Genomic DNA, 25,547 nt, shown 5'->3' with positions numbered 1-25,547 from the left:
GCTGGGCCCGCCTGGAGGCCTCCCAGCCCACCGGGACACAGGGCCTCGTCTTCCCCAACCTGCTCTGGACCCTCCTCTCCCAGGAAGCCCCTGCAGCAGCGACCTTCCGGATCTCCTGCCCCTGTGTCCATCCTGTGGTGCAGGGGAGCGGGGGAGGGGCTCGGTCACGGGCTCCGTCAGCCTTCTCTGCTGGGGGCTCCTGGAAGCCCGTCACCATGGGGTGGGAGAGGCAGGGGCCAGCTTGCTGCCCGGGTGGGCGCCCCTGGCCTCCGCCCCCACCCACCCTCTCAGCCGTGGTCACACGTCACTGCTGTCACATGTGGCTCTAACAATAACTCCCCGCCCGAGAGCAGGAGGAAAGATTCACTTCCCGGCTCCAGCGGGCGGCTGTGAAATATGATTTCTGAAGTGTTAATAATGCATCACGTTTGGATAGCACTTTACATCTTGCCGAGCGGCTGGCTGGGCTGCGGGGCCCGCTGCTGGCTTTGCTGCAGGCCTTCTCCTCGGCAACATGGGCCCGCGCCCTGCTGCCTCAGTTTCTCTTTCTGCCGCAGCAATGGAAGCCTTCGGTCTTGGCCTTCTGCGGGAATCTGGGGGGGCCTCCCCTTGCCCTTTCCCTCTCCCGCGAAGCCCCCAGCACTGTCCCCTTCACTCGTGAAACCCTCATCAAGTGCCTGTTTTGTGCAGCACTACAACCTTGGACTCGGGGGGTTGGTTGGGATGGAGATGTGCGTCCCTGCCCCCCACCCCCGCCCCGGCTTTCTTGTGTGTGGGGGTGTTGGCAGGCTGCCGGGGCTCCCGGGGGTCCCAGCCTGCTCACTTCTGTGGACCTGGAGGGGGAGCCCTGCCCTGTCTTTGGGCTGCTCAGAGCCACTAAGCCTTTAATGCCCCTGACCTCCCAAGGGCTGGAACTTTCAGCCTGCCCACTGCAGCCTCTGCCTTTCACACGTGCGTATGTTAAGGACCCCATCTCTTCGTAGCTTCCCAGGGCTTCTCACAGACCTAGAATATTCCCCTCTGTCCGTGTCACTGAGGCCTTTTCCACCTGTCATTCCAAAAGCTTGGGAAATCTCTCCCATTTCCCAGCCCGCGTTCACAGCCGCCACTCCCGGGAAGCCCTCCAGGAGTGATCCGAGGGAGAGAGAAGACGGGTAATGTTTCGCTGGGTTACCCCACGTTCCGCCACCGCTCCCACCCCTGACCTGCTGGAGAGCCCGTTACCGCCGGCTGTGCAGCATCCGCCCCTGAAAAGTATATGGGAATTCTATTTTTGTGAACTTACATTCATTTTTAGGAGATCTGGATTTCGGGTTTCTAGGGACCCTGCTCCACCACCACCGTCTGTCTGTGCAACATCTTTGGACCTCGGTGTCCTCGTCTGAAAACGAGGCTGTCGGAAAGGTGGTCACCAGGGCTTTCTGTAACACTCTTTGATGACACTCCTACTTCAAACAATTCCCTGGTGAATTATTAGGTAAAGAGAAGAAGCCCTTTGATAAGCATGGAGTTGCCTTCCAGCTGACTGAGCCATCGAGCAAGTCGGGGGCTGTGTTTTCCGGGGCGGGGGGCTTGCCCGTGCTGTGATGTCCTCACAGATTGCTCCTGTCTTGGGCTGAGTCTGTGGTCTGTGGGTCGGGCCCGGAGTGGAAGCTCCCGGAGGGGCTGGCCGGGCCCGGGGCTCCATAATTCTGTTTGCACCTTATCCTGCACCCTGGGTGCTGACTGGGAGCTTCGAGGGGCTGGGGGGGAGGCGGGCGCTTCCCTGCCCTCGGCCCTTCTGACTCCCCTCGCTTCTCGCTTCCTGGGAAGACAATTCCTCGCAAAGTTTTCCCAATGGGTTGTGCTGCTGCTGCTGCTGAGCTGACACCGTAGCTGACGAGTTATTAAAAATCCTTCATTATTATTCTGCACCGTCTCTCTCCCTCCTCCCTCCCTGCCCTGCCCCAGGCTTGCGAGGCCCGTGGCTGTCACTGAGAGATGCCTGGAGGCCCCTAGCCAGGCAGAGGCAGCCTTTTCCAGCCCCCCCCCCACCAAAGTGCCATTCCCCCCCCCGCCCCCCCGCAGAAGTGGCAGCTGGCCAGAGGTTCGCAGCTGGGTTCCTGATCCCCTTGAGGCAGGGCTTGGGGAGCTGGTGCGGGTGTGTGGGTGCTCGGGGGTCCTTATGTCAAGGAATGGCTGGAGAAGGATCTGGGCTCTGGAGACACCTCCGAGGTGGGCACGTTCCAGATGCCGCCTGGGACCTGATGCTTCATCCCGGGGAGAAGGAGTGACAGGGCAGCTCCATCATCCCACTGCCTGAGCTGGGGGTCCAAACCGAGCTCATCCATCACATGTCCCAGTAATCAGATTTGGTTGCAGCGAGAACAGAACATAATACTCAGCTCCTGTCCCAGCCTCAGTGATGGGTCCTCGGAGGAGAGCAGGAGGAGGAAGTAAAGGAGGAGGAGGGGGAGGAGGAGGGGGAGGGGAAGGAGGGGGAGGAGGAGGGGGAGGGGAAGGAGGGGGAGGAGGAGAAGCAGAAGGAGCAGGAGGAGGAGGTGAAGAAGGAGGAGGAGGAGGGGGAGGAGGGGGAGGAGTGGGAGGAGGAGGTGAAGGAGGAGGGGGAGGAGGGGCAGCAGGGGGAGAAGGAGGAGGGGGAGGAGGAGGAGGAGGAGGAGGAGGAGGGGCCTGGAGGGAGAGGCCCTGCTCCAGAGTCAGGTGACAGATAGGCAGGGTCTCCAGAGCAGCTCAGCGCCTCCACGGCCCCCTCCCCACCACAGCACCCCACCCCTACCCCCCCACCGCCACGGGCACCCACGAAGGGCTCCTATGGCCCGGGTCCGGGCCAGGGATCGGGGGTCAGCGTGGCGTGGGAAGGTGCTCGGGCTCTGCCTCCTGAACCCCATTCGCTTAGTCGCTCTGGATTTCGGTCTGCTCAAGCTGGCGTCTTCACATCTGGCTCCCTCCTCCTGGGGTCTCGGGGTCGGGGTCCCTTGGTCCCGAGCCTCAGCCTTGTTCAGCCCCACTTCCTAGGGCAGAAGGCTCTGGGCAGCTGGCTTGGAGACAAGAGGAAGGAAGCACCCGTAATTAGCCTGCGAGCTCGGGCCGGCACCCCCACCTTGACTTGGTCCCCAGGTCGAACCGTAACCATCCAGCCGGAGGGGTGGGGCAGGAACAAGCTGAGATCCGTCAGGAAGTGGCGCCGCCTTAGGGACGGTGACTCTTAGGACCGAGGTGGCCGCCGGCCAGAGCTGGGGCTTGGGTTTGCCCGGCGCCCAGCACGGGCATTGGCGTCGGCAGGGGGGTCAGGCCTGAGCGCGCTACACTTAAGGGTGGGGGTCGAGGTGTGGTTTGCGTGCTCCTTTATTCGATCGGCATCCGTCAATCACTTCCGCCGAGCAGGCGCTGAGGGAGTTTGCGGTGCTGGCCGCCCTGAAGCTCGGCTCAGTTGGGACTCGGGGTTGAATGACCGTTAGGATTAGGTTCCGGTGGGAATTGGCGTTGGCGTGGAGGTGGGCTGGGGGTCCCGTGTGGGGTTGCCGTGGAAATGGGAACACAGGCTGGCATGAGGCTTCTCCTTCCCCCCGGGCTCTGCTCCTTGACCGCCCCTCCCCTGGCGTCCCTGGGCTCGGCTCTGCCCCCCTGACTTACTGGAATCCGTTTAGTGACAGCAGCCATCTGCTGGTCCTCCCGGTGTCAGCCCTGCGCCTTCCCTCTTCCTCCTCCGTCCGCCCTCCCTGCATCCCTGCCACAGCTGAGCCGTCCCGCAGCTCAGTCCTGGAGCCTCCGACCCTTGCGCCCCGCTTCTCCGTCTCCCTGTCCTGGGCAGGACAGGTGAGCCGTCTCCCACCCACCCTGCCCTGCACTTCTGCACCCCTGCCCCAGGCTCGCTCCCACCTTCTGTGTCCTGCACCTTCCTGTCTCCCATGTAGCCAGGGCTCTAAGTGACGTGACCGTATCTCTCCTTCCCTCCTCCTTTGGTCCATTTCCCAAGGCCCACCCGTCTGCCTTCCTCCGCTGACTGCCTTCAGAGAACCTTCTGCCCCGTCCCTCCAACTCACCTCACCACCTCTCGCTCCCCTCATCAGTCCCGTGGGGCAGATGCCTCATAGGACACCTGTCCCTTCCAGCGGCCCAGCTAGGAGCTGGTGATTTTGTTGAGAAAAGTCATTTCCACGGGAGACGAGGTGTCGGGGATGCTGGAGTCAGGGCGCTGAGTAGAGAGAGTGTCTCCCCGTCCCTGTTTCATTCCTGGGTGAAGCAGTGAGGCCCCAGGTCATCCCTCCCCTCCCCCGACTAGCCCCACGCTGAGACATTAGGGGGTGGCTGGATGAGGTGCCAGGATCTCAGAAGAGGCTTGGGAAGGAAGGTCTAGAATGATCTGAGCAATCTGAGTACAGCAGACCGTATTCACCGCCACCTTCCGTTTCGGAGAACCTGCACACACACCTGCTGAGGGCCGGGTTTCCAGAGGCTTCTCTGTTCCCCACTGTCCTCCCTGCCCCCCTCCTCTTCCTTTCCCTGGCTCTCGGAGCCCCCCTGTGCTCCTGTGAGGACCTCCTCCCACCCGCCGCATCCATCCTTGGGAGGACGGTGAGCTTGATTGACTCTGATAACCAGGGGAGGCGTAAGCTGCTCTTTGGAATGCACGGCGCCCCGTCCCCCTCGCAGGGAGATAATCGAGGGGGAATATTGGCTCATCCGGGAAATGAGGTGCTAAATTTGTTGTGAGATCCGTGTCACAAGCAATCAAAGGGAAGTTCTCTCCATCGAGGGCTGGGCAGCGAAATGAGCAATCATTAGGTTGTTGCAGAGAGCTGGGGACAGCGGAGGTGGAAGAAGGAAACCCCCCCGCCATTCCCCTGGTGGGGGGCACACAGGACCTCAAATAGTGAAGGAGAGAATCAGATGCAGGGAGGGTAGGAAGGAAGAGGCAGGCTGCCTTCTCCAACGTTCCCCCGCACCCGGACGTCTGACCCTCTTTGCCACAGACCCCCAAGCCCCTCTTCATGCAACCTTAGTGAGCACCTCCGTCAGCCACCTGCTCCTGGCTTCTCTGGTGTCTGGGTGGCTCCGAGGCTGACACGGAACACGGGGTGAGGGGACAAGCGAGCAGGGCTGGGCGTCCCCAGATCAGTGAAGATATCGGTGAACAGAAGAGTTGAAAAGGGTGCGTGCGGGAAGCTGATGGGGGCTCAGACCAGAGCGGCCGGCTCAGGTGGCACCGGGAGGCCTGCCTGGAGGAGGGGGATCTGAAGGTTTCGAGGCTGTGGCAGGGTGACTGGCACATACACGTGTGAGTTGCTCTTCCCCTTCTGTTCACCACCGGCCCCCGTCAGAGCTGCCCTGGCTTTTGCGAGCGTCCGGGTCCCAGGAAGAGTCGTCAGCGTGCACAGGCTTGACGAGAAGGTGTCTCCATGGACCCTGGTCGTGCGTCCGCCGCCGATGTCCTGCAGACCCCCGGCCGTGGTTTGCGGAGTGGTTTCCACGTCCCCGGGCCTCCCCTGTTCTTGGGGGGTCGTGATCCAGCTGAAAGCAAACTGAGGCGGGCAGGACGGGAAGGATGAGCAGACAGAGCCCGCCCTTGCAGCCCCACCGTCATCAACCCCGCAGGCCCACCCCTGGGTGCCCCCCGCCCCGCGGGGTGCAGTGCAGCCACGTGGGGACCCGCGCCCACGTCGCTGGTTACAGAGCCCGCGCCTCGGGCCCCCTGGGCTCCTGCAGCCGATTAACGTTCCACGCCCCTTGCACGCGCAGGATGAACCGAGTCAGATGGATCGATTCGGCAGCCGGTCGGAGCTGCTTTACTTTATGGAGGATTGATCCAGATGACCCCAACTCGGGGCCTCCAGAAGTGCCTCTGTGGGAAATCTTTTTAATGGAGATTAATTGGAAAAGCCTAGAATGTCCTAGCTACGGTGGCTACGTCTCAACACTCGTGTACGGATGCCCAGTAACAAGCTCACGAGTGGCGTGAACGCACACAAGGACACACGCACGCCCCCCCCCCCCCCCCCCACGCACCAAGTAGCTGCCTTTCTGCTTCTCACTCGCCCGGCGGGGCCCACACGTTGCAGCTCTCCCTGCCCCTTGGATCAGCCACCTGGCCTCCACTTTGGTCTTTCTGAATCTACACCTCTGTCTTGGTCTGTGTCCAGTGTCTCTCAACAGCACAGAAGTTTCTGGAAGGTGGAGACTGAGGAATATGCCCCCAGGGGGAAAGCGTTTATTTTTAATTTTACTTTTTATTTATTTATTTTGTTCTGAGAGAGAGAGAGAGTGTGTGTGTGTGTGTGTGTGAGTGGGAGAGGGGCAGAAGGAGAGGGAGAGAGAGAGAGAATCCCAAGCAGACTCCATTGCCAGTACATAGCCCGACGTGGGGCTCGATCCCACGACCCCGGAATCACGACCTGAGCCAAAATCAAGAGTTGGATGCTCAACCGACTGAGCCACGCAGGCGCCCCCACAGCGTTTAATTTTTAAAGAGCTATGACCTTAGTTCCAATTTCTTTCTGCGCCTGGTTTCCAGTGACTTCCAACTGCTCACTGGTCCTTTATGTCTCCATGTCTTGGCTCATGCTGTTCCCTTTGTCTGGAATGCCCTCCTCCCGCTCTCTGGCTGTTGAAATCCTGCTTGTCGTCAGGCCTCAATGCACTTCTCATCAGTAAGTGTGTATTTATTGAATATCTACTGTGTGCCAAGCAAGGCCTCCAGCGTCCAGCCTGTACGAGTGGAGGAGGCCAGAACTAGCAAAGGCCAGCAAGATCCGGGTCTCAGGCCAGGGGAAGACCAGTATGGAAGTCAGACGTACGGAAAAATGCAGCGTTTTCACTCATCTAAGGTACTTTCTCCTCCGTTGCTCCTACACCATGGCACTCGTCGTGCTGTGCCGCCCGGATCGTTGGCTGTGTCTCCTAGACTGAGCTCTGGGAGGCGGGACCAGCCCGGCGCCCAGACAGCGTTTGCTCTGCATTCGGCACCAACGGCGTATTTATCGCACGAGTGGATAAATATTGAAGGGAGCTGACTTTCTCTGGGTTCAGTTGCTTTATCCATAAATGAATTCAAATAGTCAAACAGCAAGCATTTGTTGAGCACCTACTGTGCGCAAAGCACTGTTGCCCTCGTCGCTTTGGAAAATGCACCTGTATGATTACGTCTGTTGTCCCAAAGAGTTTACGAGTCTTGTGGAAAAGGAGCCCTAATGAAACACAGTATTGCTACAGACCAAGCCGTGGGTCTAAATTGACACGATTCTATGCTTGGGCCCCGTCGCTGACGTGTTGAGTTTCAGGATTAATTGCCCGGAGACAAAAGCTTTCCTTATATCTCTGCCTTCTGTCCTAGCCCGGTTTTTGACCTGTTCTTTTTCTCTGCCCCTGGGCTCTGTTCAGAATTTCTTCCTTTAAACTTTGGTCCCGCAAACCATTTCAGTCCACCTTGATCGAACTGTTACAGACCGATTATTTGATAGGCGCGTGTCTAAGTAAGAAGAAAGTATAGGAGGTGTGTAAATAGCATCATAAAGCACCAGAACTGAAAGAAAGAGACCTTAAATATGACCCCGACCCCTCTGGCGCATTGTGGACAGGAGACCGTCCACCCTTATCTGAACACCTCTAGGGCTGGGGGGGGGGGTGCGCTGCCTTGTGCTACTGGAAAGTTCTTATATGGGTAAAAACCAGCCTGGTCCCTTCGGGGCCACGGTCACGGATGTCTGGCGTGGAGGCTTGTAATGGAGGCCAAGTGATGGAGTCTGGGGATGCCCCGGTGCCGTGGGCTTGCAGTGTGTCTGCGAAGTCGGCCTTTCTCAGAGACACTGCTGGGGAGTCGGTGCTGGGCTAGAGCCCCCCACCCCCCACCCCCGTGCCTCCCTGTGTGAGTTGCTCACCTGGCTCATAAAGTCTGTTAGCTCCATCTGGAAGTTCTAGAGAAATCTTTGAGGTCATCTGTGGCAAAGGGTTCCCGGCCCCAGAAGGAGATAAAGTCTAACACCTAGATCTCCTGGGCTTTTTCTTTTTCTTTTTTTTAATTTTGAGGGGAGGGGGGCAGGGGGCAGGAGGGGGTGCAGAAATACAATAAAGCTCATTCAACTCAGAAACGGACAGGTGTCCTTAAGAGCCACTGCTTGGCAGGAGAAGACCCGAGTCTCCTGACTTTTTTTTTTTTTTTTGGAGAAAGAGAGAGAGACAGAGCACGAGCAGGGGAGGGGCAGAGAGAGAGGGAGACACAGAATCCGAAGCAGGCTCCAGGCTCCGAGCCGTCAGCACAGAGCCCAACACGGGGCTCAAACCCACCAACCTCAGCATCATGACCTGAGCTGAAGTCAGATGCTTAACCCACTCAGCCACCCAGGCACCCTCCCCCTGCCCCCAAGGCTCTTGGTTTCAGGGTGAAGGCGGGAGAACGCATCCTTACTCCTGCCCGCCTCCGTCTTCTGGATTTCTGAGTTGATGCTATTCATTCTGGAGACCATTCCTAAAGGAGCCAGGAAACCAATCCCGAGAAGGTCTGGGAAGCAGCCTGCATTTCTTCCTGGCCTTGCAGCCTGCGGCAGGGGAGACTCAGGGGTCCCATTCTGGCCGCTGCCAGACCGTACACGGAAGCCACATCCCTGACGGGATAACTGAGAAAAGGTTTCCTTGAGCTGAGAACTCGCACTTGCGTGTGTGCTGGAGGGAGTGGGGCTGGGCCCCGGGCCGGGCAGGTGGGTAGCAGGTGAGGCTGGTGCATGGACCCCTCTGGAAGACCTCCCCCAGGACGCCTGTGGCGGGACCCGGCCAGATGGGCCATCTGGTCTGTGGGGGGGGAGACCAGGCCTGGAGTTTCCTCAGACGCTGCCCCACCTCACTCTCCTCCTGGCCCTGCCTGGCTAATCCTTTCTGAAATCCCTTCCATTTCTCAAGGATTTCACTCCTTTCCCTTGACCTAAATGCTCATGGCCTGGCCAGAAGGTGGCCTCAGATCCCTGCCCCCCGCCTGCACCGCCCCGGGCCTCCTTCTCTCTGTCCCGCTTTGTCCATCCTCCCGGCCTTCTTTTCTGTAGCCTCCCCCTCGCTGTCCCTTCCCCTCCCTCCTTTTGGAGAGGGAGGGTTTCCGGGTAAGGACTCGTCCTCTCCTCTCTTGCCGCCTCTGCGGGCTGGGCAGGGCTTGGGCGGCCTGCCGACAGGGCGTCCGCGGTGGGGAGGCAGGCCTGCCCCGAATACGTCTCTCCTTTACCGACCCTCGGTTTCTTCGCATAAAGGTGTTGCGTTAGTGATGAAGGCCCTGTGCCGCTCTGACCTTCAGACTCTCTTTCTAATTGAATTTTCTTGTTTCCCTTTCCTGTCTTGTTTCCTTCTCTTTCAGCACCTCAGCCAAGGGCACCTCGGCGCCTTCCTTCCTTCCTTCTTCCTCCCCTTCCCTTCCTCCTTCTCTCCTTTTCCCCGCCGCTCTGCGGGCGGGGGGACGGCTGGGGGGCAGCAGGTACAGGGTCGGGCGGCGGCAGAGGGCCCGCTTCCTTTGCCACCCCTCCCCGCCCCCCACACCGTTCCCAGCACCTGGCCCCATCTCCCGGGCCTCTGGCTTTGTGACAGTCCCGGCCCCGTCCGCCCCCGTCCTCCCCTCTGTGTCCCCTGTCCGCACTAAGTCCTTGCCAGCCACCTGCCTCCTCTCCCGCGCCGCCCTTCCCTTCCCGCGGAAGCCAGATTGAAATTCGGTTTTTCAGCAAAACTGTCCACCATTCCTGCCACTCCCCTTCCTGCTCCCGCTGTCATACCTGCTACGGCCAACCCCACTTGGGCTCACGGTGCCCTTGTCCTTCCCAGAAAACATTCTCAGGGTCCCCTGCCAGGGCACATTTGCATAGAGTTGTCAGATCAGGTCTGGCCCGGGTGTCATTGGGCTGGCAGGGCGGAGGGGGCTGGAGGTCCAAATGGGAGCCGCGGTGGGGGAGGGGTGCATGTGTCTAGCTGCACCTGCCAGTGTCTTTTAGTTCGGGAGCTCAAAGTCCTTGTGAGTGGGCCTGGGCTGACAGGTCACCTCCGAGACCGGGACTGCCCGCCCTCTGCCCCCCCTTCTCCCATCCTGAGCCTAGCGCAGGGGATGCGGGGAGGACTGGTGGGGAGTGCCTTGCAGGGGAAGCAAAGAGTGGCCTTCCTTCCTGTGCTGGGGCCCCATCTGGGTCTTCTGCCCCACGGTCCTAGTGTCACAAAGCCGCAGACTGCCCTCTACACCCTGTGGGGAGGCTGCCAGACTGGCCCGGCTGCAGGTGCACCGGCCCTCTCCCTCACAGTCCAAGAGGGACGGGCACAGAGCTGAGTCCTTGGAGCGTCAGCAAGCCTGGCTGAGGCCCCGGGACAACAGACGACGCTGCAGAATCTTAGAACATCACAGCGGGAAGGCCCTTGGGGTCCAAGCGTTCAGCTCCCTCTCTTTATAGTTTAAGGAAGCTGAGACCCAGACAAGTGAAGTGACCTCCCCAAAGTCACCCCGTCGGGTGGGGGCAGCGCCGGGACCAGACAAGCCCACATCTCCTGACTTCCGGCCCACAGCGCGTCTGTCCCTCCCTGGCAGGGGCTGGGCTAGGTGCCCTTGTCTCTTTCAAGTTTCTGTCCTGCTTCTCCGTGACTAATCCACTGGCCCAGACCAATAAGCCCATGCTCCCCATCACTGGGAGTACCAGCCGGGGCCCTGGGGCCAGCCTCTGCAGCCGGCCTCTGTGGTCTGCTCAAATGCAAGGAAACCAGGCCAGATTGTGGCCACTTGTAAAATCCCATCTGGTCCCTGGAAAGATTCCCCTTCGGCTGTCCCTACCATACCCCGGCCTTGGAGATGGCATCAGGCTGGCTTGGCCAGGCAGACTGGGGGGAGGGAGGAGAGACGGGTTCTTCTGCCTGTGACTTGGCGTGGGGGTGGGAGGGTGGGAGGGTGGGGGAGGTTGGTGGGGAGGTTGAGTCAAGGCACCGAGGCCCCTGCTGCCCAGGGTGACTTTTTCAGGTCAGACCGTGAAACGAAGGCTGGCAGACAGCAGGGTGGGGGCGCTGATAGTCTGAATGTTTGCAGACTTGTCTGGGGGCTCACCCGGAGGTCTGCTCTCAGCCACACTTGAAGTTACCTGCTGGGAGCCTCCTGACCCCTGGTTCACCACCTGTCAGGGCCTCTCGAAAAAGCCACGTCACATCTGGACGTTTCTGATTGTGGGCTGGACTCTGTGTCCTCCAAATCGGCAGAGCCACGGCCCTCGTGCCCCGGCAGCGGGGAGCTCCTGGCCCCAGGGTCCCGAGCCCCCTTCCGTCTGCATCCGCGTGTCTCTGCTCCCCGCTCCTCGCTCTCTCCGCCCCATCCGGCACCCCTCCCGCCCTCCCCCTCTCCCTCCCTCCCTTCGGCTGCCTTCTCTCCTCTATCAAAGGTGCAAATCTGCCTTTCTCCTCTCCTTTCCCCTTGGCTGGCCCGGCCCCGGAGAATCATGATCCTCTTTTCTCCGTGAGATGAGAAGAGCCAACGGGAGGGCCCCCCCCCCCGGCTGTTGTATTTTTCATGGAGCAGGAAGGGAACGGCTGGGGTTGGGGAGAGGGTCTGGGGGGGACGGTGGGCGAGCGAAGATGTGAGAGCAGGCAGCGGGGCCAGCGGGGCTGGAGGAGGAGTGCAGTGTGGAGAGATTTAGTTCCATCTGAAAGCTGTCGGTGCGAATCAAAGGCTTCCCTTTGAACCAGCAGCAATCTGGAGTGCAGAGCTCGGGGACGGCTCCGCCCAGGGGGCTCATTACTGCATGTTTGATAAATCCGGGGAGACAGGGCCCGGCCTCCGCCAGCCCCTCTCCTGCAGCCCAGCTTCCTCGGCCTCTCGTGTGCGTGGCCCCACTCCCTGCCTGCCGGGCCAGCCAGGGCTCTGGGAACACGTGTGCCGAGGCACGGGCGCGGACAGGGGCCCGTGGGGTGCAGAAGCATGTGCCTGCATGCAGTTGTGCGAGAGGGCTGTGTGTGCACCGTGAACATGTGTGCAAGACGGTGTGTGTGTACCGTGAACATGTGTGCAAGACGGGCTGTGTATGCACTGTGAACACGTGAGACGGGTGTGTGCGTGCCGGCAAACGCGTGTGTGAGGCGGGTGTGTGTGCACCAGCGAACACATGTGCGAGAGGGCTGTGTGTGCACTGTGAACATGTGTGCAAGATGGGTGTGTGTTCACCGTGAACATGTGTGCAAGCACCAGCGAACACGTGTGCAAGAGGGCTGTGTGTGCACTGTGAAGACGTGTGTGAGACGGGTGTGTGCACACCAGTAAACGTGTGTGAGCGGGCTGTGTGTGCACCGTGAACCTGTGTGCAAGGTGGGTGGGTGTGTGCACCATGAACATGTGTGCAAGGTGGGTGTGTATGCACCGTGAACATGTGTGCAAGATGGGTGTGTGTGTGTGTACCGTGAACATGTGTGCAAGACGGGTGTGTGTGCACCAGTGAACACGTGTGCGAGAGGGCTGTGTGTGTACCATAAACGTGTGCAAGATGGGTGTGTGTGTGCACCAGCGAACGTGTGTGCGAGGGCTGTGTGTGCACCAGCAAACGTGTGTGCGAGAGGGCTGTGGGTGTGCACCATGAACACGTGTGCAAGACGGGTGTGTGTGCACCGGCGAACACGTGTGCGAGAGGGCTGTGTGTGCACCATAAACACGTGTGCAAGACGGGTGTGTGTGCACCAGTGAACACGTGTGTGAGAGGGCTGTGTGCACCGTGAACACGTGTGCAAGACGGGTGTGTGTGCACCGGCAAACACGTGTGTGAGAGGGCTGTGTGTGCACTGTGAACACGTGTGTGAGACGGGTGTGTGTGCACCAGCAAACACGTGTGCACATGTGCTCCACATGGGACACACGTGCCCACAAGGAGCACGTGGTATGTGTCTGAGAATCTGTATGCTAGAGGTCACTTCCTAGCTTTGAGTGAGAAATGGGACTCGACCTCTGTCCTCACCAGGCCCAAGGGGACTCCGGGGCAGGTGGCCTCTCCTGGCATAACTACCTCTGGGGAAGGCAGTGTCGCCTGGGAACGTGACGGCTGAGGAGGGGTGGGGTAGAGGATCTCCCAGGGGGCGGCATCAGGGGGGAGGTGCAGAGGCACCAGGGCCCCCTTGCACGATGGCCTGTCTGTGCCGGGAGGTCCCAGCGGTGGTGAGAGTAGGGAAGACAGCAGTGGCCGGGTGGGCATGGTGACAGCAGTGGCCGGGTGGGCATGGTGACAGTCCGGGAGCCAGGTGTCCTGGCCCTTTGCTCTGCTCACTGGCCCCGCTACTCACCAGCTGTGTGGCTGCCGGGAAGTTGCTCTTCTCTGAGCCTCAGATCCTTACTGGGGAGAATATTGGCGCCCGCCTCATTGGGCGCTTTTGTACAGGAAGCGAGCTGGCCCCGGGGAGGTGTGCGGCCCGGGAGGGGCGCGGTCCCGGGACTGGCACTTACAGGCAGGGGCTGTTTGTTATGACGGCTGCTGGTGGACGTTGGGGGCTCAACACTTAGCGTTTTGCAAAGCGCTGAAGCCTCTCTGCGTGCTGCTGATGTCCTTCCAGCCTTGGGAACCGCTGCGTCCTCCGCGTAGGGGTATGCACGCCAAGCTTCTCCCGTGGCTGGTGACAGCGCGCGGACCAAGGCCCCTGTGGCTGCAGGGTGCTGGCCAGCCCCGCGTCGAGGAGCACGGCCCTCCCCGGAGGTGCACAGGATGACGCTGGAAGTCTGAGGCGAAACATGGGGATCGGAAGTCGTGGACGGGCGCAGAGGGTCTCCGGGGCGGGGGCCGTGAGTCACGTGCATCCAGGAAATGCTTCTTGCGTATTCCTGTGGCGTGGCACGGTGCCAGCGGCAGGGGCCGTGCATCTGAGAAGGCCGAGATCCTTCTCGTCTCTGCCACTAAGCAATGTCTGGGCCGTAAGCGCCCTGAGCCTCATCTCCCTTTCCTCGAAAATGGAGATAGCACACCGCCGTGCAGTGGATTCTCAGGCGGAAAGTGTCTGTGAGGCACCTGCCTCGGTGCCTGGTGCCTAGCTGGCATCTCATAATTGGGAGTTATCGTTATGAAGGGACATTGCTGGGACTGAAGGGACAAGGAAGGTAAATCAAAGCGTCTCTTCTCCAGGGGCTCCCAGGAGAGTGGGAGAGACCGAAACGCACACACCAGTAACTGGTGATCCAAGGCAGGCTGTGAGAAGTGTTGTAGCCGGAAGCCCAAACAATGCGGGGGCAGAATGGGGGAGGGGCTTGGAGGGGGGGGCAGCGAGAGGTGGGTGGGCAGTCCGGGGGGGGGGGTGCCCAGGGAACCTGAAAGGAAGGAGGCCTGGGAGAGAGGGGGGTGGGGAGGTGGAGGGATAGGGGTGCGTGCAGCTCTGAGGCATCCTCAGCTTGGGTGAGAAGCACAAGCCCCTTCCCCCCCACCCCTTGTGCTCCGCGTGTCTCCCCAGCTGTTCACCTGCCTGCAGACCCCAGGGGGGGGGTCCCCTGTCCCGGGTCGGGGCACCTGCCCAGCCTCTCGGCACACACGTCTAAGGGGAAGAAGTGTGCAGAACACGAGAGGCCCTCTGCCTCTCCCCCTCCATCTCCCGGACACTCCCCTGCCTTGGCCTGGCTCCGTGACTCTTGAGGTCTCTGTCACCGGGTCCTGCCTGCTGCCTTTCCCTGCAGACCCCGCCTCGGGCCTGTCTTTTCCTCTTCTGGCCTCCTGCTCACCAGGACCAAGTCTGCCCCTCGCTCCCCTCGGCCTCCTCCGTGTGGGTGTCCTTGCCAGCCTCCCCCCAGTCCGTGTGGCCCCATGCCATCCCCTCCCGTCCCATGCCCTGTCTCTGCCTCCGCAGGAGCCTGACCGGGACAGGCATACTCTGCCTCCCTTTCCTTGATGGGGTCAGGGGGTGGGGTGCAGGGTGAAGAGTGCTTACTTCTTTGGAACACCTGCTGTGGGCCTGGCAGCCAGGCCACTGTGCTGGGACAGCACGGCAGGGGTCCCTGAGGGACACAGTCCAGCCTCCAGGAGCCCCCAGGGCTCAGGCGCAGGGTGGGCAGCACAGTGGGAACCACATGATAGCAGAGGTAAGAAGTGAGCAAGAAGGGTTCCGAGGGCGAGTGGGGAGCCATGGAAGAGAAGACTTCACAGGAGGTGAGTGGGAGAGCAGGGTTCCCTGCCCCCAACCAGGCAGGGTGACAGAAGCCTGGAGAGGGCGCAGGAGCTGATGAGGGCAGCGCGCAGCCAGGTGAGGACAACCCGCGGGATCCGGCCTCTGTCTCAGACGCTGTCTTGACTGCAGGGGCTGCTTTGGGGCAGGAAAACGTGCGTGTGCTTTTCACAGGTTCAGGACCCAGGCTGCCCTCCCATTGAGTGGGATTCCCGAGACCTCTTCATCTTCCCTCCCCTCTGACTCTTCAGGGTCACTGCTTCCATCCCTCTGTCTCCCGGCTGAGTTGCTTCAAGTAGGCCTAAAGCAAAGCAGGTTCCACTCTTAGATCCCCGAATCGATGGGTGTCGCCTTCTCGGTCATGTCCCCGCTCCGGTCTCCGGGGTGCCCATAATTATCCAGCTGCCAAGGGGCGGGGAGGGCCGTAGCCGCAGTGAGTGGGCCCACGCAGGGGGAGGTACCGGGCCTGCCTTATGCCTCACCCACGAGCCTTCACAGAAGCCCGGAGGCAGGCGTTATCACGCCTCGGTTTACCAGTGAGGAAGGGAGGCTCAGAGAGTGACTTGGCCAAGGTCACAGTTAGGAAGTGTGGTGCAGGCACTGTGCAAACCTGCCTGTGCTCCTAAGAGGGACCCTGCAGTCTGTGCCCAGACTTGTCGTTGTGCAGGCCAGCTGGGCTGGGGGGTGGGGGGGCACGCCCAAGCCACCGGCCCCTCCCTCCGGCAAGGTCCCCATCTCTGCACACGGCTTCACACTCCATCCTGCCACAGCGTCAGCCTTTTAGTGTTTCCTGGAGACCTCGCTGGGAGTCCAGGGTGTCTGGTCACACAAGAAGGCTGAGTCCCATCTCTGAGGCAGGGTGACTTGGGCTCTGGGGCCAGGGCCGTGGGAAGGAGAATCGTGCGTGGGGGGGGGGGGCTCGAAGCGGGTAGCAGCACTAGGGAATGCGCAAAGATATGAATAAATTTGAATAATAATGAGGGCAATGCCTGAATTAATAATGCTCGCTGCTCACCTGACCCACCCCCTCCCCCAGGATCTCAGCACCTGCCGCTGGAATCCCTGGAAATGCGGGATGGATGGCAGGTCGGCAGAGTCGGGGGCTGCCCACGGAGTGTGCAGAGGGGCCCCGGTTCTAAGTTCCCAGCCCCTGCGGACCCCAGGAGCTGAATTTGTACACTAAACCGAGAGCAGAGGCTGCCTCGTTGTGTTAAATCATACGCTGGCCATCACTCCCAGCCCTGCCCCCTCTCTCTCTCGGTCCCCTTTGTGTACCGCAAACAATGTGGGTGTCAGATGTCCAGGGAGACTCAGAGGGAGGAGATGGCACGGCCCTTGGCTTTGGAGGAGAGGTTTCCTTTCTGGTAGAATCAGTAGGTCATATGCCCCCACCCACCAGCTGCCTTCTTCCCCATGACAAAAACATGGGCATAGACTCTTACAGTTTGGGACAGGAACGTCACGGACAGAGCTGTGACAGCAGGGCTAGGTGATGAGACAAGCTGTGTTTGTCCAAGGAGCTACAGGATCAATCCAGGAGGACTTCCTGGAAGAAGAGAATGTGGGGCCAGTTTGGAGAGAAGGGGAGAAATGGAGCTGGAGGCGGAAACAGGAGGGAGGGGATGAAACCTGGCGGGGGGGGGGGAGGGCCTGTCTCTGGTGGCTTCCGGGGAGGTCTCAGAATGAGGAGGGACAGGTTCCCTCTGCTTACACAGAGGAGTGGAGAAGAGAGAAATTTTGGAAGGGGTTGGATGCGGGGACCGTGGTCTCTGCGGAGACCTGGGAGCTGGGGAGGGAAAGGAGAGGGAGGAGTCCCCTGAGCTCTGGACCAAGCTGACAGACTGGGGCCGAGGCGCGGGGGCCCCAGACCTCAGCCTCTGCCATCTCCCCTCTCCGCACAGCCCGGGCAGCCGGAGCGAGGTGCCCAGGCCTGCCCCGCCGGCCGGCGGGACCAGCGCTGGCTCAGGGGGGTGGGAGCCGGTGGGGGGGTGGGGGGGAGCAGCCGCAGTCCAATTCCCTGCTCCATTTGGGCTCCACAATTAAAGGCAATTACACAGCAGCTTCTCTAATCAAACGCTCCCGGCCGGGCGGCCATGTGTGGCTCGGCAGCCGGAGGGAGAGCGGGACAGTCACACGCGCGCTCGGCTCCCCCACGGCGGGCGGCTCAGCGCGGGGCGCCGCGTCCGCGTGTCCGCACCCGTGCCCCGGAGCGGGGGGGGGGGCAGGGGGCAGCCACACGGGGTGGGGCAGGCGAGCGTGCCGAGAACGGGCTCCGAGGCTCGTGGCGGGCCCCCGGAGACCCAGGCAGCCTGTGGCCGGACCTGCCCTCGCGCGCCCACTGCGTGCGTCCTTGGGGACGGTCCTGCGTGGCCGCACACGTGTGCTACCTCACCGTGCCTCCTATGACACGTGCAAGGGTACTGTGGCACATCCACGCCCCGGGATTGAAGGGGGGTGGTATGACCCCGTCGTGGACGCGGCACGCGTCGAGGGGGTGGAGGGAGGTAGCAGGTGGCGGGCCAGTCCCGGGAGCTGGAGGGCCGAGCCTCAGGGTCGAGGCCGCGCTCTGCCGCTCGCTTCCCGCCACCCCCCGCCCCTGCCGGCACCCTCGGGTAACTTCCTCGCCCCTCGGACCTCAGTGTCCTGCCTGCAGCACGAGAGGGTTGGCCCAGCCCCGTGTCAGTCCCTTCTGTAACACCGCGCCCCTCCCTCTGGCGGCGGAGCCTCGGCTCCCGAAACCCGGTCCCGTGGGCCGGGGAGGGGGCGGGGGGAGGAGGGAATCCGGGGCGAACGTGTGCATCTTGGAGGCAAGGGCTGGGCTGCAGTGGGGCAGGGGCTGCAGGGTGGCTGCTTGGTGGAACCCCTTCCCTGCCGCGTGGCCTTACCCCGTGCCCGTTTATCTCCGCCAGGGACCCAGACCCGCTTCAGCCAGGAGCCGGCCGACCAGACCGTGGTGGCAGGACAGCGGGCCGTGCTCCCCTGCGTGCTGCTCAACTACTCAGGCATCGTGCAATGGACCAAGGACGGGCTGGCGCTGGGCATGGGCCAGGGCCTCAAAGGTGAGTGGGCTGCCCCCCACACCCCCACAGCATCCAGCCTCTCCTTTCCTTGTGCCCCGTCCCCAGCACACGCTCCTGGGCGGCCACCCTTCTCTAGCTCCTCTCCGAGTCCCCTCTCCTGCCTCTGCCCGGGCAATGTCTGCTCAGAGGCCAAAAACCTATTTTGGTGTCAGCCTGGGCACTCACTTCCCTACGCATTCCGGAAGACACAGCCGGTGCTGAAGCATACGTGACGATTCAGTAAAACACAGCCAACAGCCTCCTATATGACGGAGCAAGGGAAGGCGCTTTGGGGAAGGCCTCCCGCCAGTGGATGAGCAGAAGGACACCTCAGTTCTTCTGCCTCTGCCTCCTGTGAGCTGGGCGGCCTTAGGAAAGCCGCTGCCCCTCTCTGGGCCTCAGTTTGCTGCTGTGCAAAACTAGGCGTCGTAATCACGGGCTTACGAGTGGCGTTTGTGACTTTGGAACCAGATGAGAGAAGATGCTTCGTGAAGAGTCAGTCACTGGTCGCCGTAAGGCAGCGTCATGACACGGGCACAGGAGGGGCCGTGCATTTCTGTTCTCTTTGTCGCGTCCGGGGGCTGAGGTTGTTGGCAGTGGGTTCTGCACATTAGTACGGGGAGGGGGGTTTGTCCTGCAGAGAGAGGGGCGGGCTGGTGGGTCTACTGGTGACAGAAAAGGAGAGAAACTGGGAGAGAGAGATCAATAGATATGGACTGAGAAGGATCAATGTTCCCTGGACAGAGGGAGATAATGGGAGGGAGCCGCTGGGGAGCCCGCGAGAAGGGTGCCCGGGAGGGGGTGGGAGCCTGCAGGGGAGGGGGTCCGGAGGCTCAGGGGCCCACCTGCCACAGGGACCGTGTGGGTTAGGGGCTCCTTCAGGGCGCCGGAGGACCCTGCCTCGTCCGCCCCTCGCATCACGAGTGAGGGTGCGGCCTTGGCTCCCCCGGCCCCAGGGAGCCCCATCTGTGCTGCGATGCCCTATATTTCCAGCACCCACATGCCCTCCCCCTCTCCCTCTCCGTTCCTCTCTGCTTTTGTCCCCCTCTTTTTTCCCTATTATTATGAGAGACATCTGTCCGCCAACAGCTCTGGAGATTTCTTCTCATCTCCCCCTTCCGGTGTCCCTGTCGCTCCTGCCCCAGGGGTGACATCACAGTGTCCCACGTGGGACCTCATCCGTCTTATCCGCTGTGGCGAGTTCCCAGGCCAGGGCGGGGGGGAGGAGGACCGGTCTGGGCAGGTGCGGCCCCTGGAGTGGGGAGGAGGACCCTCGTGGGCCCGGGCGGTCCAGGCTGGTTCCCAGGCCGGCACGGGGTGGGGGGCTCACCTCGCTCGCCCTGTGTGTCCCTGCAGCCTGGCCGCGGTACCGGGTCATGGGCTCTGCAGACGCTGGGCAGTACAACCTGGAGATCACGGACGCCGAGCTGTCTGACGATGCCTCCTACGAGTGCCAGGCCACGGAGGCCGCCCTGCGCTCACGACGGGCCAAGCTCACCGTACTCAGTAATGCCCCGGCCCCCCCTTCCTCGGGCTCTTTCCCCCGTGTCCCCTGGACTCCTCACTTCCCGGCCTCATGCCTGTCCTGCCCCCCCCCCCAGCCCCACCCCCAGATCCTTCTCTAAACTTCTCCCAAAGCCCAGTCCGGCAGAGGAGAGCAAAGCAGGCACGTGGGCCTCCCCTGGCAGGACTGTGGGTGCGTGAGGCCTGGCGCCCGGTGTGCCCGGCCGGACTGGGCTCTGCCTGCTGGACATAAGGCCCTGCCAGGGCAGAGCCAGGGGGGTGGAGACAAATCCCTTCCTGGCCCAGGCGTGTCGGTGCTCCTGTCCTCCCCCTGCTGCCTCCGGCCCCGGCAACTGCCCCTTGGGCCCCTCCTCCTCCTCACTCAGCCCCTACCCCGCTGCACCACACCGTCTCCTTTCCTGCCTGGGCACTGAGAAGCCCCTGGAGGCCCCTCGGGAGCCCCAGGGAGCAGGACCGGAAGGAATGAGCCCCGAGGGCTGAGACCTGGGGTCGGCGGGCTGGGTTCTGCTGGAGCGGAGCAGATGTCCCTCTGTGGGCCTCCCCGCTGGGGCCCTTTGCACAACGGGCTCCCTCCAGCCTGGTGCGGCCCGGACCCTCCCTCTTCCCTTTTGCCCTCCGTGCTGCCCCTTCCCCGTTTCCTACTGAAATCGCTGAGATGGGGGAACAAACCCCCGGGGAGGGAGGAGCTGAGACCCTGAGCTTGGACACAAGGAGGGTTTTACGTGGGGTCTGGGGAGGGCATGAGAAGTCTTCCTTCTGTCAGGGAAAGGCTGGGCTAGGAGTCGGGACATCCGGGCCATTTTGGCACTGTGACCCAAAGAGGTCACGACCCCTGGGGATCAGTCTGCCCGTCGCTAATGCGTCACGGGGCCACCAGCCTCTCCTTAGTGACTTCTGCTTTGCCGCTCCTGCCCCGGGGAGCTGTGCACCGGGAGGGCCTGGGCAGTGAGGTGACGGGGTGTCAGGGCCCCGCAGGGCGAGGACTCAGGGCTGCAGGGGGGCTCACTCTTCCTGTCAGATGAGCAAAGCATGGCACTGATGTTGGGGAGACTTAGGGTGGCTCCAGGGATGGGCGTGGGGTGCCATCATGGCGTCTCCCGTCCCTCGCTGGGTGTGTGTGAGCCCCGTGCCAGCCCGGGCCACCTAAGGGACGTGGAATTCTTGGAAGTCCTTGTCTCTTCTTTTTTCCCTCCCTAAGGGCCTGTGTTTGGGGCCCTGGAGGACTCCCAACCTAACGAGGAGGCCCTGATACTCTCTTCCCTCTCCCGCCCGGACCCCCAGAGACAGAGAAATAAAAGACAAAAGGCCAGCCAAGCTTCTGGGCATCGCAGGAATGGGGCTTATAATGGCGTCCAGTGTCTTGGGTCACTCAAGGAAGGCTTCCTGGAAGAGGAGGATATCAACGGGGACCCTAGATGGAGGAGTACCTTGTTAAAAAGCTTGCAGGAGACTGAGGGGGAGCGCAGAGTGGGGCTGTTGGGTGGCCAGTTTGGAGGGCACGGTCCATGTGTGGGCCTTCCCAGCCTATCTGGGTGATTTGGGGGGCACGAGGCAGGGGTGCAGGACGAGGCCCTAGGAGGAAGAGAGGTGAGAGGTTAGCGTGGATCTCCTTGCCCTTGTTCATCTCTCTCTCGACCCCCCCCTGCAGCCGCGTGCAGACTAGGGAGGCAGGATATCCCTTGCGCGCTCCCTGCTCACCTGCTCCCGTCCACCTTTGCTTGTGCCACCGGGGACTGGAGACTGGGCAGGGCGGGGTCCAGCGTGGGTTGCGTCCAGTGCCTGATAGATACCCCCCCCCCCATCTGCAGCCTTGCTCCGAGGTGGCCTCCCCGCCCCCTGCCTCAGTCCAGGCCAGCCTGCGGACTGAGACACAGACACGCGATAGACTTGCAGGCCTGTGGCCCCCCATAATCGGCAGCCACAGCTGTACCCCAGCCACCGCGGGGACGGGCTTGGCTCCAGGGTCAGTGGGCCCGGTCCCTGCCCCGGCCCCGCTGCTTAGCTCACTCTCCTGCCTCTGGGCACATTTCTGCACCTCTCTGAACCCCAGGACCTTGTCTGCAAATTGGGGTTGCTGGTATTTACCGCAGAAGCGTTAACGCAGGACGCCCGTGGTGAGGGCTGCCCGCAGCCCGCACGCGGCCTGTTGCCACGTCGGCCGGCGCTCCACGAACGGCGGAAATGTCGCCGATCACGCCACAGTTTACAGTTGGCTTCACATCCACGATCTCATTCCGACGTCACAGGGTGTCAGTGTTATTTTCCAGAATTTTACACACACACACACACGTGCGTGTTGATGGACAGATTTGTCACAGTGTGTTCATAAACAGGCCTGCACACGGACACGTGCCCTCTAACTGATGGCCGAGCAGACACTTCAACAGCTCTATTTGCCTTTGCCCCAGAAACGGAGAGAAAGATTAGTGACAGAGGGATGGTCTTCCCCGAACGAGGGGAAAGTTGCCAGCGTTCTGGGGAAGGGAGGGCCCATGGGAGGAGAAGCCTTCCCTCCGGGGGGCTCCTGCGTCCGGACACGGTGGCCCGTGTCGGCGTGCAGGGCCTCTGCTCGTCCAGGACCTTCTTCCTGGGTGAGACAGCAGGCGTGACCTTGCAGGGGTCCACGCAGACCAGCAGACCCCGAGTGGTGGCTCTTGATCCGTTTCCCTCCACCTTTAACTCCTTGCCGTCCCGCTTGCAAACCTGCACCCGTCTGGCCCCAGCCCCGGGTCCTGCAGCTAGCAAAGGGGAGGAGCCAGGGCCCCAGCGGGCCGGGAGCTGGCCATCGTCCGAGCAGCCGAGTGAACACATGTCACGTGTCACTCGGGCCCCGCACATTACAGGCCAGACCCGGCACCCCAGGTGACCTTCACGAGGGCCCCTGGCGAAGAGACTGAGACTCTCAGCCAAGATCCCACGGCAGGTAAACAGACGTGCTGGGGCTGGAGACCAGGGCCTCCTGCTTGGAGTCCCCACCGCTCTGTGTGCACGACGCGGACGGGCTGCAGGCGGTTGGTTCCCAGGCTCGGGACCTGCATTTCCTACCCTCCAGGACGGCCCTGCCCGCCGCCGGGCTCCACGGGCCTCCAGGGCCCGCGCTCGAGGGCTGTCTCCCAAGAGCCCCCCTGGGTCTTGGTGGTTGTTCCCAGCACAAGGCAAACACAGGCCTTTTGCGCCGCTGGCCCGATGAACACGGTGCAGCGGGAAGATCATAATTGAAATTCTGCCTCGATCTCTTCGGTCCCTTCCTCATCCATTCAGCTAACATCCCCGAGGGCCTGCTGTCCACCGAGCTGTGCCGGACCTCGGGCTTTCGGAGAGAGAGGCCGTCCTACCTTCAAGGAACATGTGATTGGATCGCTTGAGCATTTAGGAGCCTGTGGGGACGGGGCACAGAGAGACACCCTCTTTCTTGGCGTCGGGAATCCGATCCATTCGATCCCTTAAGTTGTTAGCGAGAGCCTACTGTGGCCGCTCTTAGGTGCTGGAGACAGGAGAAATGCCAGTGACACTGGAAGGGGTGGTCCCTGCTTCTCTGGCATGACAGCTTGGGCTGGGAGGAGGGCCCGGACCGTCCTCCCACGTGACCCAAACACCAGGCAGGTCAGGAACTCAGAGCCCTGCCTGGGAACCGCCCAGAGTCTGGCTGGCGGGCTGTGGCGGGGGAATGGACAGTAGGGGCGAGGACGAGGAGGCAGGAGGGTGCAGGGCTGGCTGGAGGAACGCCGACTGGCAGGCAGGCTGAGATGCCGGTGACGGTGCCCGCGGCAGTTGGCGGCCATCGGAGGTGTCTGCTCAGGGAAGTCGCACGGTCTTAGCAGCGCCAGAGAAAATAACCTGCCAGGGGTGATGGATGTCGACGGCCGGGGGACTGGAGGCAGGGGGCCCGCTCGGGAGGCCGCTGTGATAGAGCCAGCTCGGCAGGCCACCCCAGGGCACAGGGCACTCGGGACGGCACAGATTGAGGAGCCCCTCCCGTGCCAGGCTTCCCCGGGTGTGCCCAGCTCTCCTCTGGTTGAGGCCACCCCCCCTCATCCACCACAAGGGCTGGGAAAGAACGGGTGGCCGGTGGCCTGGGGTGCAGCCCCCCGGGAACAGCAGCGCCCTGCCACGGGGTGGTCATGCAGAGGGAGGGACGCCTCCAGGGGTGGGGGCTGGCCGCGCCCTGACCGGCTGCTGTGCTCGCCCCGCAGTCCCCCCAGAGGACACCAGGATCGACGGCGGCCCTGTGATCCTGCTGCAAGCGGGCACGCCACACAACCTCACGTGCCGAGCCTTCAACGCCAAGCCCGCCGCCACCATCATCTGGTTCCGGGACGGGACTCAGCAGGAGGGCGCGGTGGCCAGCACGGTGAGACGCTGCCTGCCCCCTCCCGGGCCCCTCGGCCCTGCCTCAGGGCGCCTTCCATTCCCACGTGGGCCCGACCCAGGCTCGGGGGCCACAGACGTGAGAGGAGACCTTGGAGGCCGTTCTGGTCCAGCCCTCTCACCACGTAGTTGGGGAGGCTGAGAGCCACGGAGCGGGCGGGAGCTGCCAGGTTCGGGGTGCAGTCAGTGGCTAGTGGAGCCTGAGTGCCGGTAACACCAGCTGCACGGATTAAGCACCCACTGCATGCAGGCACGGTGCACGCCGAGCTCCTAGTGGACAGTCCCTCTTAAGCCCCCGCGGCTTCGTAAGGCAGGTGTTCTTTCCTACTCACCACGGTGGTCAGAGAGGTCACTGCCTTGCCCGAGGTCACACGGCCAGCAGGCAGCACGGCTCGGCTGTGCTCTCCCCTGGGCACCTCCACCTTCAGCCTGTAGTGGGTGCGTGCGCCCAGGTGGCACAGGTGAGGCGCTGACGTGGCAGCGCTCGCCTGTGCGTCACGTAGCGAGGAAGCTGCGACCGAGAAGCCACCCAGGGACCTCCTGGGAGGAGCTGGAATCAGGATCCACGCCCCCTGTGTGGGGTCCCTTCGGCCAGCTGTGGGCACACAGCTTAGCCCTTTGCTGGGTCCTGGGGGACACCTGCCCGCCTGTGTGTGGCGCAGGGCGGCCCCGGGGGCGGTACCGGGTTAGCTCTGCCCTCGATGGGCTGTGTGACCTCAGACAGGTCTCCGCTCTCTGGCCTTGGCTTCGCCACTTGACCGAGGAGAATTCGGCCTCCCAGGTGTTTAGCTTTCTACCACCAAGACACCTGCTATTTTTCTCCTTTAGGGCTACCTATTTGGAGATAGTTTGGCGACCGAACAAGCCGATTTGTTAATGGCCACTTGGGGTCCAGCTCTCCTCTTACGTTTACTAAAGGCAGCGGCCAGTGCTAGCGAACCACACTGGTGCTGCTCCTGCCCGGGAAAGGCGTGCGTGTGGCTGTCAGAGCGCAGGGCCCGGTGCCGGCAGGCAGTCCGGTTTCCCTTAGACAGCTGCAGTGTGGAAAACAGCCCGAGGGGTCCTGTGACCACATTCAGGGGCCTCAGGTTGGCCACCACGGAGCCAGTGGGACAGCCGGTGAGCCCTCCCTGCCCTCCAGGGGCCTGCGGTCTAGCCGGAGAGCCCCGGAGCATAGTACCTACGAGGCCAGGATCCGTGAGCCCGGAGCAGAGCCGGACAGACCGACTGGGAGGGTCCTGAGGGCCGGGATGGCCACGGAGACTTTGCAGAGAGGAGGAACTTGCCCTGCACTCCACAAATCCCAGGAATGGGGCTCAGAACCACGGGGCGCAGGAGGACACACACAGTGGGCTCCAGTGGCAACCGTGGCCTTCCGTCAGGAGGGATGCAGGGCCGCGGGTTCATCAGCTTACGCCTGCAGCGTCCTCGTGTATCACGTTCATCAGGGGAAGCTGTGGGGTCTGGGGGCAGGGCCTTTGGGGA

At 62.2% G+C, this 25,547-nt stretch overlaps 2 protein-coding genes and 1 long non-coding RNA gene across 8 annotated transcripts in view; 1 reads left to right on the top strand and 2 right to left on the bottom strand.

The window, feature by feature from the left end:
* The window catches only part of KIRREL1 (kirre like nephrin family adhesion molecule 1), a 99,254-nt gene that overhangs the window by 61,863 nt on the left and 11,844 nt on the right, over nucleotides 1-25,547 (top strand). For 4 of the 5 annotated variants that reach the window (XM_023247946.2, XM_023247947.2, XM_023247949.2 and 1 more), the window contains exons 2-4: nucleotides 18,021-18,170; nucleotides 19,527-19,676; nucleotides 23,888-24,045. In XM_023247946.2, the coding sequence (XP_023103714.1) occupies nucleotides 18,021-18,170; nucleotides 19,527-19,676; nucleotides 23,888-24,045 (458 nt within the window). The remainder of the gene's footprint in view (nucleotides 1-18,020; nucleotides 18,171-19,526; nucleotides 19,677-23,887; nucleotides 24,046-25,547) is intronic. The other variant, XM_045049358.1, reaches the window with a different exon arrangement.
* Nucleotides 6,348-10,880, bottom strand: LOC123382926. Its single transcript, XR_006592108.1, has 3 exons — nucleotides 8,402-10,880; nucleotides 7,875-8,004; nucleotides 6,348-7,465 (listed from the first exon to the last, which is right to left on the bottom strand). It is a non-coding gene; the product is annotated as an uncharacterized LOC123382926 (long non-coding RNA).
* LOC109495818 lies at nucleotides 18,387-23,888 on the bottom strand. Of its 2 annotated transcripts, XM_045049361.1 has the most exons (4): nucleotides 21,122-23,888; nucleotides 19,501-19,576; nucleotides 18,615-18,804; nucleotides 18,387-18,432 (listed from the first exon to the last, which is right to left on the bottom strand). In XM_045049361.1, exon 1 carries the CDS (start codon nucleotides 22,905-22,907, stop codon nucleotides 21,966-21,968), a length of 942 nt encoding a protein of 313 aa, XP_044905296.1. In that variant the 5' UTR covers nucleotides 22,908-23,888; the 3' UTR covers nucleotides 18,387-18,432; nucleotides 18,615-18,804; nucleotides 19,501-19,576; nucleotides 21,122-21,965. The 2 variants fall into 2 exon arrangements, with proteins under 2 accessions (XP_044905296.1, XP_044905295.1); XM_045049360.1 differs by having other exon boundaries at nucleotides 18,387-18,804.

This window comes from Felis catus, chromosome F1, assembly GCF_018350175.1.
Source record: "Felis catus isolate Fca126 chromosome F1, F.catus_Fca126_mat1.0, whole genome shotgun sequence".
In the NCBI taxonomy this organism is placed as follows: domain Eukaryota; kingdom Metazoa; phylum Chordata; class Mammalia; order Carnivora; family Felidae; genus Felis; species Felis catus.
Note: the sequence above shows the minus strand (reverse complement) of the source record. Positions and strands in the feature narration are given on the sequence as shown.

What these genes read in the sequence shown, in the direction of transcription:
- LOC109495818 (XM_045049360.1), bottom strand. Translation starts at nt 22,907, where the DNA reads ATGATCTTCCCGCTGCACCGTGTTCATCGGGCCAGCGGCGCAAAAGGC.